The 20086-nt window shown below is 45.7% G+C and overlaps 1 protein-coding gene across 1 annotated transcript in view; it reads right to left on the bottom strand.

The window, feature by feature from the left end:
- Positions 1 to 20086, bottom strand: part of GLDN (gliomedin) — a 65383-nt gene that overhangs the window by 19916 nt on the left and 25381 nt on the right. The window contains exons 2-4 of the mRNA XM_034994013.1: positions 8801 to 8852; positions 1452 to 1469; positions 992 to 1099 (exon numbers count right to left, since the gene is read on the bottom strand). Of these exons, the coding sequence (XP_034849904.1) occupies positions 992 to 1099; positions 1452 to 1469; positions 8801 to 8852 (178 nt within the window). The remainder of the gene's footprint in view (positions 1 to 991; positions 1100 to 1451; positions 1470 to 8800; positions 8853 to 20086) is intronic.

Genomic DNA, 20086 nt, shown 5'->3' with positions numbered 1-20086 from the left:
TTCTCCCTTTCCACTGGTTCTCACTTAAAGTGCTTAGAAGAGCAGAGGTGCTGGAAGAGGGTACTGTGCCATCTGGAAGAATGTTCTAGTAGTTATTCTAGCACAGGGCCTGTCTAGGTGAGTTGGTGTCGCAGAGCTAAGAGGTTGAAAATAAACAAGAGGGTTTGGTGGAGTCGGTACCATCTGCAGTGGCTCAGAGCCTGGCCTTCCCGGAAGCCTCCTGGGGAGTCTCTACCCCCTGCACTGGAGCCCCCACCATGCCTCGTGCTAGCTCTCGTCGGTGCACCTTCCAGGCCTTCTCCATGCATGGCCCAGCACTGGTGCTCAGGGCCCCTCAGAACTTGCCTCCCCAGCCCGCAGGCTCCTGCCAGGCCCTGCACCAGCCCCCGCTTCTCACGGCTCCCTGGACACGTCCGACACGGATGTTTCCAGGGCTTTGCCATAATGCCCCTCGCTGCAGGGCAGCAGAACCCCTCCGGAGAGGCCAGCCACAGCGGTGTCGTCATCCTGCGATGCCAACCCCCGCCTAAGGGGGGCCTGGATGCTACCCTGCTACTCAAATGGTCCTAGCTACTCCTGTAGCCGAGAACACCTAGGGGCCGGCATCAATCAGCTGATTTTCAGTCAAACACAAGGATTTGCTGGGCAGGAAGAGGCAGTGGGAGGGCAGGGCAGGACCTGAGCCTCAAAAGAACTTGGGGCATCAGCACACAGCCCCTGGAGCATCCCTCCCCAGGGCTGCCTGCTCCGGCCCCTCCCATCCCTCCGTCTGCCTCCGAGCGAGCAGAAGAGCCGGAATCAGTTCTCAGGGAGGCCGCTCTCCCGGTAGATGTAAACCTTTGGCACACAGCGGCTTCCTGGAGAGAGTTAAACCAGTCCCACAGGCAAAGAGGTAACACTTTCTCCCCCACCACATCCCGCTTGGGCCCATCCGAAAAGCAATAACTGAGACAAGCAACAAGGGAATTAACTAGAAAAGTTGCCAAAGTACCCATTTTTCCTCTTTTTCCAGTTGCTCCTTTTTCTCCTTTTGGGCCCTGGGGGCCAGGCTGTCCATCTGATCCATTGTGTCCTGGAAGCCCACCAACTCCTGGAGGTCCTGCGTCGAAACACAGGAAACAAGACCATCTTAAAAAATCATCACTGAGCTTAACATGATCTGCTTTAGCCAGTGACACTAGATGGGCATGAATGCCTTTTCCAGATCTCCTCCTGCCTCTTCCCTTCCTTTTCCACCTTTGCCCCACCCCCCATGCAGTGACAAATGGGGAATGGTAATGGCAGGTCCTCAAGTGGGAGGGGACAGGAGAGCTCGTGATTTGGGCCGAGACAAGGAGGGGGACACACTCCGGATTCTTCCCCCTTTCCCGCCTCCATCCCTTCTGAGCGACCCTGGGGAACTAGCCCCCCACATCCTCCCTCCGGAAGTAAGAAAATCCACAGACTCTTACCTGGTGGGCCAGGTGGTCCTACAACAGAAAAAGAAATTTAGATGATAAAGCATGCCTGGAAGGAAGCCAGCACCACAACCCCCAAATCAAAGAGCACTTTCCGTCTTTTAATAAGTACTAACCATCTACTGGCCCTAAGCATCCACTCCATGCCTTTTATTTAGAACCCAGCATATTCACTCAAAAGAACCTTAAAAGCAATTCAACAGTTTGCCAATCAAATCCACTTTTGCTTAGGTTTCAATGAACTAAGAATAATTTCTGAATGGGCTTCACCACAGATTCATAAATCAGTCATCTCTCAAGCAATCAGCTTCATTAAATGAGGTTTGGTAAAAATGTAGGAGGGCACTAGAGCAGCCTAGGCCCAGGTAAGCATTGGGAAATGGATGTGCTGTCATTGCAGGGCTGAGGTCTGGCTGTTGTGAGAAAGCAGTCCCAAGAGCTCTCATCCAGCCAGCGTATCTCCTTCACGCCACCCAGAGCAACTGAGAGCAGAAGCTGGTTCTCAGGTCTCTATTCTGTTGCACGAAATAGCCTGAGAACAACTGAGGGTCCAGATCAGGTAACAAACACCTTGCTAAGTGTGTAATTACCCGAGTAAATGTAATGAACCATTTACACATAATCCAACAAAACAATTTTGCTTCCACAAATAGGAGAGTCTCATTGTCAATATTTTATTTAGGCACTCAGACAAGCCAATGGGTTTATAACATGAGCAGTTGAAGTCCTTCTGTTTCTCCAGAACATATATGTTTACCCATGTTGGAGTAGAAACGTCGTTCTACAAATCCAAGTCTGTGACTTTTCAGAAGACCGCCATTTACTAAGCATTTACTGTGTGCACAAAAGTCTACCAGGCAGCAGAAATCTTGGTCCCTGTGTCTGTTGTGTTTATGATCTAGCTGGAAAAGGTAGACACTCTGAAACCACAATGAAACATGAGGGAGGGAGTTATAGAGAAGCAGCCCCTCCAAGAGGTACTGGCACATGGCAGTCTGAGAAGGCTTCCAGACAGGGTGAGGCTTGAGCTGTGGCACTGAACAAACAATGGGCTTGACACGGCCACAGGGGTGAGGGCTGGACAGCTCAGGTCGGGGAGCAGCAGGAGCAAAGGCACAGGGGAGGGAACTTGCATGATTCAGGGTGAAAGAGAGGGGGAAGATTGGCCAACCTGGCGTGTGTAGAGATGAGCCTGAGTCAGTACTTGGAGGGGTGGGTGTGGGGCGGCAGCATTTGAACGCCAAGAGGAGAGGTGTAGGTGGTGTCTGCAAGGCAGTGGGGACCTACAGTAGGTCTCTAATGGGGGATGATCCTGTGAAATCAGTGTGTTTTTGAGATCCTCTCTGTAGATGGAAGTTGAATAGAACTAGGGAACAAGATGAGAGAGAAAAGAGAGGTGGGGTGGGGAGAAAACACCCAGAGAATCTTTGTAGTTAAAATGAGGGGAAAGGATGTGGACAAATCAGTTGGTAACTGTAGAGTTGTAGAGAAAGCTAGGAATTCAAGAGGTATTTCGGCAGAAGAATGAGCAGGGCTCCATATCTGATTGGGTAGGGGGCAAAAGAGGACACTCAGATGACGGGGAACTGAGGATATGGATGGAAGGAGACATGACGACTCTTGGAAGAAGAAGTGTTTGAATGTATACTTTCCATCCATGCAGTCCCACTTGGGGCAAAAATTATTTGCTGAAAATGGTACCACCATTTGCTGAAAAGTGTAGCCTGTGGTGACATGACTTTACCAACAGATGGCGTGTGCCTGTACACACATAAGGAGGTCAGAAGAAATCAATCAATCATTCCTGACTACAGATGGAACCAAATTCAGAGGTGCAGATTGGTAGGAAAAAGGTCACCAAGCAGGAATCAGCTGTCTATATAGGTTTCAAGAGTTCTCAGGACAGTCCAATAACCATTTCTATGCAGCAGGAGTATTGGAGAGAGGTCCTGGCTAGAGCTGTATACTTAGGACACTTTGGTCATGGCCAAGAAGTGTCCCTACGGTGAAATGTTCAGATTAGGGTTTTCTGTCATTGACCTGAGGTTCATTGACACCTGTGGCTACAGCTCTTAGTCATTTGAGTCCATAGAATCACCTAGAACGCTTGTTAAAATGCAGATACACAGACCCTAGCTGGAGATTCTAATTCAGTTTGTATTTTGAGTGAGGCCCAGGAACATGCATTTTCACCAAGCACCACAGATGACTGGGGAGCGGATAGTCCTGGGTACCCCCGACCAGGTGTGAAACTTTCTTGGAAAAAGAATTGGTCACTGTCAACAGAGTCCTAAAGTGGTCCCTGACCCTAGAAAGGCTATTAGTCTGGAGGCAAGAGTAAAATGTTAAGCCAAATTGTGGGATGGATAGAGAGGGGGACACACACCACATCTAGAGGGAGGCGGGTGATAGAAGAGGCACCAGGAAAGAGAGGGTGAACCGAAGGTACAGGAGGGAATCCAGGAGGTCCTGAACCCTGAAACTAATGGAGAAGAGAATTTCAAAAGAGAAAGGAGAGAAACACTTCCAAAGAGCTCAGAAGCAGAGTGCTAGAGCGACGGTGAGTTGTATCCCGACGCCCACTTGGGATGCCTACGGAGCTGCCCAAGGGCCCCTTACACCTGGAAAAAGCCCTAAATACGTGTCACTATACTAATGCCAAATGTCAGATAATATGTGCCAACTGGGCCTTGAGAAAACTGTTTTTCAGGATGTTTTCTCAGCTCTTGACTCTTCTCTTCTTGAGTAACAGAACCCCTGGGGATACGTGTGGACAGCCAAGTTCATGTTAGCACCATATGTGGGGCTGGCCCGATGGGATAATGGAGCATGTTGTGGGGACTCGAAGCCTTGGTTCATATGTGGCCTTGCCTCCCACTTGCCTCCTTGTTTCCCACTGCCTCCTGGCCTCCCCAGGACAAGTTTTCTGCTGCCTCCCGGGTTTCTGATGCATCTGCCCCAGTCCCCGCCCAATCAGCAACTGCTGCCACCTTCCACACCAGTGCAGCCGGGGTTGGACATGTGCCCTGCATGCCTCATCACAGACTGGGATCTCCTGTGCTTGTGAGGACCTGGACTTGTTCTGCGAGCATCCCACGACTTGAGGAGTATGACACTAAATAGTAAATAAAAAGCCCCACCATAGCAGGTGGAGAGTAAAACCATTAAAGAAAGGAGGAAGCCCTTTTCCTGCTTTTTGAACAAGGGACCCTGAATTTTCATTTTGCACAGGGCCCTGCAAATGCCCCAGCTGACTGCCCCAACCTACATTCCTAACCAGAATCGGTTAGAAGTGGGTGGGTGCTATAGAAGCTGAGTCGCTTAGAGTTTTTTTCTCCTTGAAATCTAAGACTGACCCACAGTGCCCCTAGTTATGTAAATTGGATGTCTGTGGATGGCCATGCAAGGTAAAACAATGCCCGTCTGCAGAGAGAGCAGAGAGGAGAGGAGAGGTGGTGATTGGTGTTGACATGACAGAACCACAAGATGGCAGCCCTGGGATCCCGGAGTCCCCAGAACCAACTCGGAGTGTCCGGACTTTGTGGGGGAAAAAAGCCTTTGCTGTGTTATGCCACTAGGATTTTATGGTTTAATTATTACCAGAGCAGGGACTAACCTACCTTGACAAACACATCCCTCTATCCTTACAATAACTGGTAACCTCTGGACCTTTTTTTTCCCCCTCAAATAAGCTCTAGTGGATCTCTGCTGCTAGCAAAGAGAAGAATTTCAGTGCAGACAGGAAACACAGGCACAACAGTTATGAGGAAGGAATAATCCAGAAGTGTAACGCTCACTTCTCGTCTTGGAGTGGGGGCACTGGCCCCGCTGAGGGCTCCCAAGAGCCCGCCCACCTGGCTCCTCTCGACATGGCCACTCCAAATCACAGGGGAGGATTTCACTAGTCTCCCCTTTCACCCCGGGATGGTGTGACTACGGCTGTCACCAGACCCAAGGCACCTGCTTAGCACAGCAATGACCACAGGGGACGTGGCTACACATTTCCCAAAGTCTCACTGATAGAGGAACCCAAAGAAGCCCCCAAATAAAAAAATCCAAAAAGAAACATGTTGGAAAGGGAGGTCTGGTTCTGCTGCTTTAGAAAGAGCTAGTAAAAGACCGCAGCTTCCTAAGCCGGGTAAGGCCAGACCTGGCGCCTGTGAGGTCGAAAGTCCTGACTCTCTTCCTCTCCTGTTCTCAGCAGGGACTCCCCGGGGCTTGGGACTCATGCCAGCCACAGCTTTGGGGCCAGACGGGAGCTCTAGCCAAAGGGAGTGTGGCTCCCCTTTCCCTCGGGAGTCGGGAATACTTGGCTGTCCTTCAGGGAGGGCCTGAGAGGGCCCTAGCTCTCACACGTGGAGCTGGAGTCCACCAACTCTAAAACCACAGGGAGGCCAGCTGAGTGAGAGCGTGAGCAGCTACAGCGGCTGTTTCTGAGAACAGCCTGTCTGTCAGTTTACCACGTGTTGCCCTGGCCACAGCCTGGCGGCCTCGGGACCCACCCTCTGTGGCTGCAGTCCCAGGGCACCTAACTTGGAAAGGCGTCTTTCCTCACCTGTCCCCACTAAGCGGCAGCTTTGGTCCAGTCCCATTTATTTGGCGCCTTTCAGCTTTGGACTAGGGCATGGCAACCTTAAAGAATTAGAGTAGGGATGGCAAATAGGTTTTCTTTCAAGTTCCAGGTCTCCTCCATTAGCACAGCTTTCTGGAACGCCGGAAAAGAATGACATGAGGCCATGCTCCGTGGTGGCTGTGGTCCATTCTCAGCGTCCGCCTGGGTACAGGACAGGGAGCAGTAACTAGTACCATCACGGGGTTGGAGTCCCTTGGCTGGGAGGAGAACAGGCACTGTGGCTTTGAAGTGCCTCGCTCTGATAAGCGGTTCAGGAATGTGAGAGTTTAGAGATTTTCTGAAAAAGCCCACATGCAGAGGCCACTGGAAGCGAAGAGTTACCCAAGAACCTGCCTTCTTCAAGACCCCCTGCTTTTCCAGAAGATATGTTTCTGGGGTCCCAAGGAAACCTGGGCTTGGGGATAGGATGCATCCAGAAAAGCATGCTGTGTGCTCAAAAGCACAAACTGCACTGGCAAAAACTCCCAACTACTCTAGCTACTGAGTTGCCCTCACTGTTTGCCGGAGAGGTTACAGGCTGCACACCTCTGTCCTTGTGCCCAGAGCAACGACAGCTGCCTCCAGGAAAAAGGAACAGGGATGGGGTTTCATGGTCACAGCTAGACTAGCCTCAAGTCACAGTGCCTGCTTTTTCAAAGATGAGTCCAGTGTAAAGCTAGATCTTGTTCTCAGGCCTCGGGCCCTACGCCCGGGGTCTGCTCCGGCAGCATCTCCTCGGGGCTCTGGACGGAGGCTCTCTGCCCTTCCCCCCTGTAGTTGCCAATTCAGTCCCGGGTCCTGTCACCTTCCTGCCCCCTGTCCAGACAGCGTGGTCTATCCCAAGGTACAACCTCACTTGGCAATGTGTACTTTTCACACCTAAGTTTTAATTGAAGAGCTTGCTGTGTTAAAAGGGGGCCCAGTTTCAAGCTGGCATGAAAGGGGAAGGTGCTGGCTTTTGAAAAGATTTCGAGGTGCCAAAAAATAACGTCCTCAACTCATTTCCAGCACAGATGCGATCCCCACCCCACCCCTCAATCTTCCCTAAGTGGTCTTGACAGCTCCATCTGCATTCACTGAACAGCCTGGCTCTCCTTCTATCACTTCTATAATAAATATCAAAAAGGAAGAGGCTTTTCCTGTGCCTCTCAATGGGGCTTTTGTGCCTGTAATTCCATCCATCTAAGCATTTCTCTAGCGCTCATTACGATCACACAGGGGAACTCTTTGAAAAGGACTTCCAAAGATGGAAGAAAGGTGCTTCAGACACAAGAGTTTCAGAATGAAGGACCAAGCTGTTCCGAAGATACTTAATTTTCTGCGAGGGCCGAAATGTGACTTGAGTAATTCAATTAGCGTTTCCCAAGAAGCCACAGGATTACAGCTTTTCTCTCTAAAACTAAACTAAGCAAACAAGAGGCAGACTGTGGACTCCGGGTTCCTCAGGGAAGGATCTTTCTTACCAGCCCACCGCCCCAATTTAATCACTTCCATAAACCATAGGTCTAGTCATTCAGCAAACTCCCACTGAGTTCCTAGTGCAGGGCAGGTAATGAGCGGTGGTGGGGAGAACGCTGGCGCGCAGGATGAGGGTTCTCAGGGCTGGATGCACACTGCAGGGTTTCTTAACCTCCGCCCTGGCGCCCTGTCAACGGGACCTCCCCAGGGCCTGAGGCCAGACACCGAGAAGGTCCAACAGAAGATTCATCTGGCTTCAAAATCTTGTGGTTATGTTTTAAAGTTCATGAGAGCTCTGCATTTACTCCATATGAGACTTTTAATGCAAAATCATTTCCCCATTTCCTCAGAATGGGGGAGAGGCAGGAAATAGCTGTGTCTGAAATCAGGCTCCGTAGGCCCATCCTTGGGCCTGGCCAGAACCTTCCTCGGTCTGGGGTAAAACAAATTGGGTGACCATTCTGGGGTCTGTGTTCTTCCTTGCCCAAAGCTTCTGAAGGCAGGAGGCAAGCACCTCCCCCGCTCAGGAAGGAAGAAGGCACCCCCTCCCTCAGGCAGGAATCAGGCAACCCCTTCTCAGGCAGGAATCAGGCACGCCCCCACCCCAGACAGGAATCAGGCACCCCTCCCTCAGGCAGGACTCAGGCACCTCCCCCTCAGACAGGAGGCAGGACACCTTAGGTTCAGGTGCACGTGCGTCTATCAACAGCACTCTCCTCCTCCCCTGCCCAACCCATTAGCCATTCTGTGTCCCTTGGCTTGATGTGCCTCCTTTTTGATTCCCTCCCTCCGGTCTGTTTGTCCTTGATTTCCTGAGTGGAGGGGAGCCGCCTAGCACATGGTAGACACCACACCAGAGCACTCTTCACAGAGGGTGTTTTCTTGACTAATTAGCAGTTTGCTTCTAGAACTTTCTGTTCATGCCATATGTATAAGGAAATAATTACTTCTGGTAAGAGAATACCCCTTTCTTTTCTCTTTTAAAAATTAATGTGAGTAAGGAAAACATCTATGGCCCCCGTTCAAGGTACCACACGTTTCTAATTATCCAAGACCTAGTTATTTTCCAGGGCTATATTTCTATGGCAATACCAAAAACATTATTTTTCCTAATTATATTACAGTTGATTTTCAGCTCATTAAAAACATCTGGTAAAAGTAAACCAATATGTGTTTTTATAACCCACAGTGTTCTTAGGTGTTCATTCTGCCCTGGCCCTTTGGCAAGCACACGTGTGTGCGGTGTAAACACCTCAGTGCCAGGCCGGCCTACCTGTCAGGCAAATGCCCTTGGTGCTGTTGCAGAGGTCCACCATCACTCGGATCTGCGGGGAGAGAGGATGGTTAATAGCAGCACAGAAGGCAGTGGGCCCTGAACTTGACCTTTATCCAGACGAGAGCAGTTACAAACATTCACAAAGTAACCTCAGGAGAACATGCAAAAGTCTGAGGAAAACTTAACCTCAGCTGAAAGAGAACCTCTTAAAAGACCTAAAGATACATGATAACAGAAGTTCATCTATCAGTTTTGTCAACCAAATATCCTTGATTTCTAGCCAACTCTGAGAGGACAGAGGATGGCGAAGGAATTGCTAAATCCAGCTTTCGAGGCTGTCATGAACCAGCCCTCCAGCATCTGAAGGGCTCAATCTGCATGGGGGTTGAATAAAGAGGGTAGGCTTGGTGGTTGGGAGTAAGCACCTATTAGCTGGGGGAGCACAGGCAAGGTACTCAACCTCTAGACACTTTGGTTTCCTCTGAAAAGTGTAAACACTATAAGCACCTGTCTTGAGTTCTGTCCCTGGCACATGGATGCTGCCCCAGATGGGAGTCATTCTCGTGCCTTGTGCATAATGCCTATTCATCGCTGGATGGCCACCTGCGGTAGGCGGTCGCTGCAGCATGGTATGAGCCTGGTATCTGGTTTCCCCACACCCATTCTGCAGCCCCTTCCCCCCGTCCACTCTCCATGCTGCTCCCAGAGAACGTCACAAAAACCAAATCTGAGTGGGTGAGCCCTGATTCACATACTCTTGTGATTCCTTGCTGCCCTGAAGATAGAACAAAAGTCCTCCTTCTCTGGACTCATCTCACACCACTCCCTTTTCCCTTTCTGTCTTCCAGCTACACTTTGCCTCAGTTTGCTCACCCACAAAATGGAGATAGGAACAGTGCTTACTTCTTAGGATTGTTGTGAAGAGTAAGTGAAATCATTTTATGTGAAGTTCTTAGAACAATCTCGGAAGCACCCACAAAAGTATCTTCCATTTTGTGGAGGCAAAAGAGAGTGTAGACAGAAGCATGGATTCTGAAGTCAGCCTGCCTATGTTCAAATCATGGCTTTGCCAGTCACAAGCAGTGTGATCGGAGGGCACTTACTTAACCTCTCTGTGCTTCGGTGTTCTTACCTGTAAATGGAGTTAATAGCACCTACCTTATACCATGGTTATGTGGATTAAATGAGCGAATACATGCAACACACTCAGAGCAGGACCCGGCACATATAGTAAGCACATGCTATTTATGCTATTGTGTTAGATAGTTCCTTAAACATGCCAAGAATGACGTAATTTATCAATTTAGCATCCACCTGTTTTCAACTTATAGATTCAGTAATTTTTAGACCCCAATAATGTGCCACTTCAAAACTTTGGAGAGAACTTATTAAGAAATGGATTTGAGACAGCTGGATAGACATCTGGGGGGGGAAACAAAAAGTTGAATCCTTCCTTCACTCCTTACACTAAATAAGTCCATTAAGCAATATTGATAAAACAGTTAAAAGTGAAAAACAAACTTAGAAAAGCACTGGAAGAAAACCTGGGGAAAAATTTATAATGGCATTAGAGTAGGAAAGAATTTTCCAAGAAAGAAACAACCCCCGTACTATATAGGAAGAATGTATAAATTCGACTGTCTAATAATTTTAAATTTCGGCAAGAGGTGAAATACTATAAGCCAATAACAAATGAGAACTATAGACCTTGGAAAACAATTGCAAAGGGCTAGTATATAAAGAGCTGTTACAAAGCAATAAGGAACAAGAAACCAAAAGAAAAATGGACAGTGGGCTCAAACAGGAAGTTCAGAGAGAAAAAAAAAAAAGAGTGCCTCATTTTCACTTACAGTTAAAGAAATACATTCAAATGATGAAATGCTGTTTCCTACCTCTTAGATTTGTTAATAAAAAGGCTAACAGAGCACTTCTCATGGGAGTAGCCAGAAGAGCTGCACTCTCTCGACCTGTTGATCAAGTATGAAGGCATACTATCCCTTTGGAGGGCATTTTGGCAATAACTACTAAAATTTAAGTGGGTCTACCTTCTGATCCATCAGTTGCACTTTGGGATTTATTCTTCGGATATACGCGTGAGGAGATAGAAGTACAAAGATGGTCATTGCAGAAATGTGGGCAAGAGCAAAAACAACCTAAATATTTATCAGAGGGTCTTGTGAAATGAAGTGTAGCATAACCATAGAATGAAATATAGTGAAAAAGAATGCCTTTAAATCTGTAAAAATGACATTGAAATATCTCCAAGATAAATGAAAAAAATGCAAAGTACCGAGCAGCATGTGTAATGTCCTCTCATTTATGGAAGAAAAGTGGTGTGCACACAAATGTTTCTATATGCTTCTCTCTTGCTGCTTTCAAGATTCTCTGTTTTTGGCTTTCCAGAATATGTATGGAAAGAAACCTAAAAAGCCTCAAGTGAGGGGGGAATGGAGGACCAGGATGGGAGGAAGCCGTACTAAACATGATACGCCCTTTTGTTTCATTGGAAATTTTCACTGATCACTCTTTCAATTAAACTCTTTCTTAAAAGAACATGTTTTGATTTGAGGGGAAAGATTGTTTGGTCTTCTACCTAGGCTTCGTCTTGTTTGCTAGGAGATCCAGAGGAACTGCATCTACTTTGTCAAGTATATCAACAGGTATTTATTGATGGCTTTGAAATTTATTGTGAAACATACATCTCACAAATATATCAAATGTGCACAATTTAAAGATGAGTCATAAAGCAAACATGTATATTCCGCCCCTCCAGGGGTAAAAAGCTGGAGGTGCTTCTTCCTGTAACATACCAGCCCCATCAACTCTGAGACAAAGTATACTGTGCAGTGTTCCTCTCCCTTTCATACAAGTCAGAATGCAGAGCTTAGAGAGGTGACATCATTTACTCAAGGTCACATCAGTTGCTCGGAGCAGAGCTGGACTCAACTCTAGCTCTCCTGATGCCAGGTCTGCTGTGCTTTCGATTATGGCTCTGATGATCCGCTCAACACAACCAGACAGAAGAAATTTCGACTCGTTATTTTTAGTCATTTTCATAAATGAATGTAATCAGCTGCACTATGGACAAGATTTATTATCTTAAAAAATGTATAATTGCCCATTGAGAGAACCATTAAAGACTTCACAATGCTTCATTTGTTGCCTGGGGGATCACAGCAGAGGGAGTAGTTTGAAACAACAGAAGCATCAATAGGGAAAATTAGCCTTTCTCTTTCCTCCTCATCACCGGTCTGGAGTAGGCACAGTGTCTATAAAAGACGACAAAGAAAGAATCTTCATTTCCTGACCTTTGGGCTCCATTTATATGCTAAATATCCATTCAGATATGTACCAGTAAATTGTGTTAATCTTGATGCAGAAATATTCCTCTAACAGACTTGGGCTATATAGAAGGTTGTACCAGGGGGAAACATAGGGTATGAAAAGTTGTGGCCATAAGAAAGTCAGAAACTGTTTTTTCTAATAGTGATTAAGAACTTGGATCAGAATAAGAGAATTCAAAATTGGTTGTCACACAACCTAGGTCGCCAAATTATGGAATCACATTTAGTGTAGAGAGCTTTCTAAATCTTAATGCAGGACTTGAGAATGGTGAAGCTGGAAGAGAACTTATAGCTCATTGTCCTGGGGGTGTCAGGCCCAATCCGTCCAAGATGTGGCCCTGTCCCCTCCCAGAGTCCGGCTCCCACCACTTTCCCCTGTCACTCTGCTCCAGTCACACTGACTGTCTTCTCTGTCTTTGCTGTGCCTTGTAGGCAGTGCTCACATCTTTGCTGAGACCTCAGACCAAATGTCACCTCATCAGGAACACTTTCCCTGACTCCCCAACTGAAAATAGCCCTAGGGGCCACTCTCCATCACCTCACCTGGATTTTTGTCTCTGTAACGCTCATCATTATCCAATATTATCTTACTTATGTCTTCATTTATTTATTATCTGCCCCTGCCTTGCAAAGAATGGAAGCATTTTGAGAGAATTTGCGCTTTGTTTTGTCTCTATCCTCTGTGTATTAAATACACACTCTCCACTGGGGAGATACAGTTCAAGGAAGACAGTACGTCAGTGGTCTCCAAGGGAGAGCTTACCTTGACAGAAGGTGACAATAAATTGCTAACCTGGGTTTATGATGTGAGAATCTGATGGTGTTGGGAAGAGGATGGGTGAGATGCAGAAAAATCTCCATAGCAGCAGTGGAAAGGCCCTCCCACCCCACAGACACTATTTGGAGGACACATTTTAGGGGAACCAATGTCTGTCACTCTCAGTGTAATATAAAGAATGGTACCCCTGAGCGCTCAGGCTTAGTGCACCCTTGGTCAACATGTCACCGAGGCAGAATCATCTCCCCAGGAGAAATACCATGGCCTGTCGGGGTCATCTCTCCCCAGTAGGAAGATCAATACAGTGATGGACAGGGACACGCTGTATGGGGACTTGTTCTCAGCAGTGACAACATATGGGTGATGGGAGAAAAAATAGCCAAAAATGGGAGGGAGGGCCTCGGGCTCCTCCCCATGACAGTTCTTGGCTTTGCTTGAGAAAGAATTCAAGAGCAAGTCATTTAGAAGGAGGGCCAAAGATTTATCAAGTATAGAAGTAAGAAAGAAGCTACTTCATAGACAAAGTAGCAGCCTCTTTTAGGAGGATCCCCCTTTGCCTATAACCAAAAGCTTTATGTTTTTAAAATTAGTTAAGGGAGGGGCTTACTCTTTAACTTTGGATTTATCATTCACATTGGGCACTTAGTTTTTCCATGGTCCTAGGGTTGTGAAATTACCTACGGGGAACAATTTTAAGAATGTCCAGCTTTTGTGGCTTTTATCGTCTGGTGGTCTTCCATGAGTCAGATCTTTTGACTTTTTTTTTTAATGACTTGCTGGTTTTTAAGTGAAGGGTCAGCCTAAAACCAAAATGGCTTTATTTTGGTTAACTTATCTCCTGCATCTCCCTTCCCTCCTGCCTCAAAGTGGCTTGCTCAGGGATCTTATGTAACTGAGTTTTAACTTTTCCAGAAGTGTTAATCCGGGTACAGCAGGTGCTGTTGGCCAAAACACAGACACCTCCCTGCTCCGCTGAAAGGGGGTCAAGGGGTTATCCCACTATCAGGAACAACTTTGGCCAGAGAATCTAAGGATCTTTGCTGCCCAGAGAATCTAAGAATCCAAAGATCTTAGCGCCAGATTCTGCAATAATTTCAAGAATTAAGAAGTAGCCTCTACATTTATCTCTAACCAGGGAAGTAGGGCAGTTAGAAAATCTCCTAGCCTGAAATAAAAGGCTCTTCTAAATTCCAGAGGTTACCCACCTTAACAATAGCCTGGGAGATAAAGATGGGGGCATTATCTTTCTAGGCCAATGCCAGGGTAAAGGGCAGGAAAATAAGGAGAAAGGGGTTCATGCTTAATTAACGTATGAAGTCTCGATCTGTCCTCTTGGGTGGAAGCAATCCATCTTGATTTCAGCTGCTCTTCTTCCTTGTCAATCTGACTTAGAGGTCTCCAGATTCTGTACAGGTGGAACCTTCTTTAGCTGTGTGATGTGTACCCAAGGCTCAATACCTTCTAGTTTTGCAACAGTGTCAGTGGACAGGAGCCCTGGGAAGATCACCTTTCCAATGGGGCTTGAGAGCCATCTTTTTCAGAACATCCAATCACCAGGCTCTCACCTGTGAGCAAGTTAGATTCTCTGAACTGGGACCTGGGAAGCCTTCTTTAACCTACTGATGATGGGCTTGAGTAAAGACATTAGAGACCTATCATAGCTGGTCATACTAGCATGAGATGACAAGGGATAAGCAGAAGGTTGTATACTGATCACATTTTAAGAAGTTTGTAAGGTTTTTGTTAAGGCTGTTCAGGATATATCATATGCCCTTGTTAAGGCATATGAAATGTCCTGTGAAGTGGGTGCCTCAATCACCAGAGATCGTGAAAGGTATATCCCAAGTGGGAAACATACTTTTTTAACAGTTTCTTTGCTAGTGTGAGGGCATCAGTCTTGCAGCAGGGGGAAGCCTTAGGTCTTCTGGAAAACACACATATAGTAACAAGAACATATGAATAACCCATATGAAATGGCAGTTGAATGAAGTCCAGCTGCAGGTGTTGAAAGGGTCCAGAGGGAGGTCTGAGGTCTCCAGGAATAAAAACAGATTTTTTTTCAGGATTCAGGACAAGTCAGACGTAGCTGGTAGACTGTTGTTGCAATTTTATAGAAGTCTCCTTACCAATGTCTATTCATAATTTGAGTCATCTTAAATGCACTGTGGTGGGTGAAGGAATGCAAAAACAAAAAACAAAAACATGGGGTTTTTCAGGGAGCTGAGAAACACCAAGGGATCTAGAGTTTCCCATAGCCCCGACTATTCACTTCATTTATAACCATTGCTTACCCACCTTAATTTCTCTGATTAAGAGCAGATTGTTGCCATGTTACAAGGACATCAGGATGGCAAAAGTCTTACTATTTGTGGAGAAGATTTTTAAGACTCATGTTTGTCCCTGGAATTAAAGAGGTTGTGCTAGAGTTTGGGCACAAGAGTCCTTTTAATTGTTTGTATTTTAAAGGTTTTGTTCCCTAAGCCTGGGTTGTAACAACCAAAAATGTCTCCAGACATTGCCCAATGTCCAGAGGGGCTAGGGGAGTGGGGGCAAAAGTCACCCTTGGTTGAGAACCGCGATTCTAAATGTTAGTCACTCCAACCAGTAACCCTGTGCCCGGTTGGTCCTTGGTACCTTCTTGTTTTATCCTCAGGCAATGTAAGAGGTAGGTTTTATTGTTCCCAAGTTACAGAGAAGGATTATCTTCCCCAGAATGCTGACTGACTTGCCCGAGAACCCACAGTTAATTAAAGCTGAAGCATGGAATTCAATGGCATTGAGCTGAAGCAAGCGTCCCCAGTGGTGTGAAATATGACCAAAGTTGACCACTATGGATTTTCGGCAAATGTGTTAGCTGTGAATTCTTCTGTGGGATGTCGTTTCCCTGAGCAGATTTCTAGACATGCCATACTGTTGCTTAAAAAACATCACTGGAGGGTGCCTGGGTGGCTCAGTCAGTGAAGCGTCTGCCTTCAGCTCAGGTCATGATCTCAGGGTCATGGGATTGAGCCCTGCAACAGGCTCCCTGCTCAGCGGGGAGCCTGCTTCTCCCTCTCCCTCTGCCCCCCACCCCCCAACTGCTTGTGCTCTCTCTCTCTCCAGTAAATAAATAAAATCTTAAAAAAAATACAAAACACATCACTGGAGTTTTGTTATCCACAGGGTAAAGTCAAACCTTTAGTTAAAGACCTGATATCAACCTACTAGCCCGGTCCGGATGAGAGCCGTTTTCCCTATCTGGGTGCCCCATGGCTCTCAGTGGCATGTTAAGTCCCCCCAATATTCTCCAGTCCTTCAGGTTGACCCCTGACCTATGGCTAGAAGGAAAGTGGGGTTGCATTCTTTTTGTAGCTGTCCTTCTTGAAATAAAATGTATATCTGCCGTAGGACACCTGTGTGGTTCAGTCAGTTAAGCGTCCGACACTTGATTTCAGCTTAGGTCATGATCTCAGGGTTGTGAGATCGAGCCCTGTGTTGAGCTCTGTGCTGGGTATGGAGACTGCTTGAGAGTCTCTCTCCCTGTCTGCCCCTCCCCACCGCTCCCCTTTCTTAAAAAAAAAAAAAAAGGGTATTAGCAGAATATCAAAGTGGCTCCTGCCGTTGGAAGCTAAGTTGAAGACCTCTTAAAAACTTTTCTCTTTAAAAACTTGTATCTTGGGGCACCTGGGTGTCTCAGTTGAGCGTCTGCCTTTGGCTCAGGTCATGATCCCAGGGTCCTGGGATTGAGTCCCACATTGGACTCTTTGCTCAGGGCAGAGACTTCTTCTCCCTCTGTCCCTCCCTGCGCTCATGCTCTCTCTCTCTCTCTCTCTCTCTCACTCTATTTCAAATAAATAAATTAAATTAAAAAAAAAGAAGCTTGTGTCTTGAAAATTTCAAAGAGCATTGGATTTTAAATCCATTTTCTGGGAGGAGATTAAGTATTTATAACCCATAGAGAGAGCAGATTAATAGATTGCCAAGGCCTGGGGAGGGGGCAGGAAAGGGGCAGTACCTGCTCAAGGGGGACAGGGTTTCTTTTTGGGGCGATGAAAAAGTTCTGGAACTAGACAGTGGTGACAATTGCACAGCACTGCAAATGTAAGTAGCACCACAAAATTGTACACTTTAGAAGGGTTAAAAGGGTGAACTTTATGTTAGGTGTGTCTAACCACAGTAACAAAGTATCTGTTTAGAAGCTTAACTCTTTTAGGGTATTTTTGTGTCCTCCCTTTCCTGGAACAACTCAATATCCTGGGATCAATAAGGAAATACGTTGGGGGATAATCTTAGTTAATATTTCCAACATTACTATGCCACATGAAATTCTCAGGTTGTAGATATTTTTCTGTATTCTGCAGAATTACGACTAACACAGTTTTGCCTTGTATCTTGTTCTGATGGGAAGATACAAAAACTAATGTTGTTAAAATTGATTTTAGGAGCTTCACATGTAGTTATACTTAATTTATAGTAAAAGAACAATATTGTCCCAATTTACAGGTGAGAAAACTGAGCAACACTCTTCTTTACATTTGGAACTCAGAATCTAGGGGGCCATCCAGACATTTCAACTACCATTTACTAGAAAGGTGGACATTGGAGCAATGTCTTTTTTTTTTTTTTAATATGTTAAATCATTTTGGGACTTACTTTCCACAATATTAAATACAGGATCAGTTGGGGATGGTGTCTAATATTGGGGTGAGGGGTTTAGAGGGGAGGTGGGGTAAGAAGTTAAACTAATCTGGTTCAGAAGAAAAAACTAACTAAAAAACAATAAAAAGATCTCATTCCCTTTTATTTTTTTCCTTCAGTCTCAGGTGATTGTGGGCTGTGTTTATGTTTCAAAGACATGATTAAATGTATACATCAAGGGACAGAGAAAGAATATAATTTCTTCTAAGAAGGTCTTGGGTTTCCTAAGGTCAATAATTTACAAGTCTTTTGAGATAAACAAAGAAAGTTTTGGGACTGTTAAAGGAATAGGTGAATTTTGAATTGCCTCTAGAGCTAACTTTTGTTTTGTGAAAAATTTGTAACATTAGGATCATTGCTCTCTATTCCTCCAAGAATTGGCTTATAACTGAAATACATCATAGATTGATCCACCTGTGCAACTACATTATTCTCAATTTCTTTCTTTCCTTTTGGGTACAAACTTCTAATTTTAAATTCTTCTGGCAGTATTGCATAACTTCCCTTGGGTATAAGACAGGTCCCCAAAGAGGGTGCAAAGAGCCACTCCCAAACACAGCCCAAAGAAAGAATCAACAATCTGCTTGTCCCAGTGAGGCAGAAAGCCAAACCATTTATGCAAAACAAGACAAGCTAGAAGGCAATAAATAATTTTGGGAAAGAAAGGATCAACAAAAAATGGTTTTGGATTTGGAAAGGAAGGCACAACGTGATATTTTATCTTCCTCTCCTAACTGGGTACTACAGGCAGTAATTCAGAAGAACTGTTTCTGGTAAGAATTTTCACCTCTCACTGGCTTCTGCCAGAGTTCTTTAGATCCCTTCGGCTGGCTCTGGTATCTACCAGTGTCCCCTGGGCTGTTTAAAGGAATAATTAGCAGCTTGCAAGAAAACCCCTCAATTTTGTCAACTTTGGGAGGGGCCCATTTAAGGCGGCCCTCTTTTGAAGGTAGAGATGGGGGTATCTCTAAGGCCATTAATTTGGCAGTCTTTTGTTTACAGTTGTATTGTCTTTTCAGAGTGGAAAAACAATTCAGACACAGGATTAGTAGAATGAGTACTCAAAGGAGGAAAAAGGAGAGCAACAGGAGTGACCTCAGTCTTATGGTTTTTTTTTTTTTAAGCTACCTCTTACATCTTTAATTTTTCTTAAGCCTTTTGCAATGAATCTTTTGATGAGCTATATTGGAATTTTGAAACTTTGTGGAGACGTCTGCTTGCCAATTAAAACAGGTATCCCGTTCTGTTTAATTTGGCAACCCTTGCTTTCAAGTGTACTACTTAAATGATCTTATCCAATTGGAACATTCCCCATCATGGCCATAGTGTTTCTAGGTTGTATTTCCTCTGAGGGCTGGCAGCAGTTTGGTAGGACCCTAGCTGCAAATGGAGTTAACTTACATTTCTGTCTGGACATATCTAGCCATACATGGGGCACAACTCACATTTCTGTTTGGCCTTATTTTGGGGTCCCCAACCTGATGGTTACCAAGCCAAGTTCTTGAGGATATAAAATAAGCCTGTATATTTTTATAACTTCCAAGACCAAAATTCTAAGATATAAAATAAGCAAGTGTGCTGGAAGGTGGAGCACTTAACTCTAGAATTGAAGGATATTAGCTAAGACTTTATTTACACAATACAAGACAAAACAAACATGAGCCCCTAAACACAACAGCAGTAACCAAAAGATGGCACCATGGACTGGCCAAGAGAAGGCAATGTATGCCACCAGTATTCCCAGCAGGGACTAAACCAGCAAATGGGGGCTGTAGACTGGAAATGGGAAGGGATTCCACCATGCAGCTGTGGACTGAACCAGGGGCTAAGGACTGGTGCTCTGTTAGAGCCTCCTGTCAGTCTAGACCTGTTAATCCTGGACTAGAAAGCCAATTAAATGGTAGCTTCCTTTCCAAATCCAAATATGCAAAACCAAGAGTGACTCACCAACGGCCCTCAGAAACAGCAAGAAACACAGTGAACTCAAAGGGCTTGCAGAGCACCAGGACTGTGTTTCTCGTTGTCCCTAAATGCCATCAGAAGTCAGCTTCAGATCCCACTGCTGCCACCAAATCTGTTAAAAAAACAAAATTCAGCTGAGTAAATTTGAAGATTTAATTGGCTTTATTAAAATGATTCATAAATTGGGAGCATCCCATCTAGCAAGTAGAGGGGAGCTCTGCTGAGCTAAACAGAAGAAAGGGTTTTAAAGGCAGAGAGAGGGCATTAAAAAAAAGAAGAAGAAAGGTATTTATTAGCAAGGAATGCATTGTTTAGGCAAGGTTGCCTTCTTAAGGGGAGCAGCAGGGGCCTATCAGTAAATTTCCTAGTATTGACCAGGAAATTCCATGTTGACTAGCTAAAGGTTACATTCCTTGGTGGGGGGGTGGGGGGGTGGGGGGTGGTTTGAAACTGCTGCTAGGTTAGGTACTAAGTCTTGGTCTGCTGACTTAGCCTAAGTGATGTCATTTGGGGCCTGCAGTT

This window comes from Mirounga leonina, unplaced genomic scaffold (genome assembly GCF_011800145.1).
Source record: "Mirounga leonina isolate KUSES-001 unplaced genomic scaffold, KU_Mleo_1.0 Mir_91, whole genome shotgun sequence".
Taxonomy (NCBI): domain Eukaryota; kingdom Metazoa; phylum Chordata; class Mammalia; order Carnivora; family Phocidae; genus Mirounga; species Mirounga leonina.
This window is presented reverse-complemented; position numbering and strand designations above follow the sequence as displayed.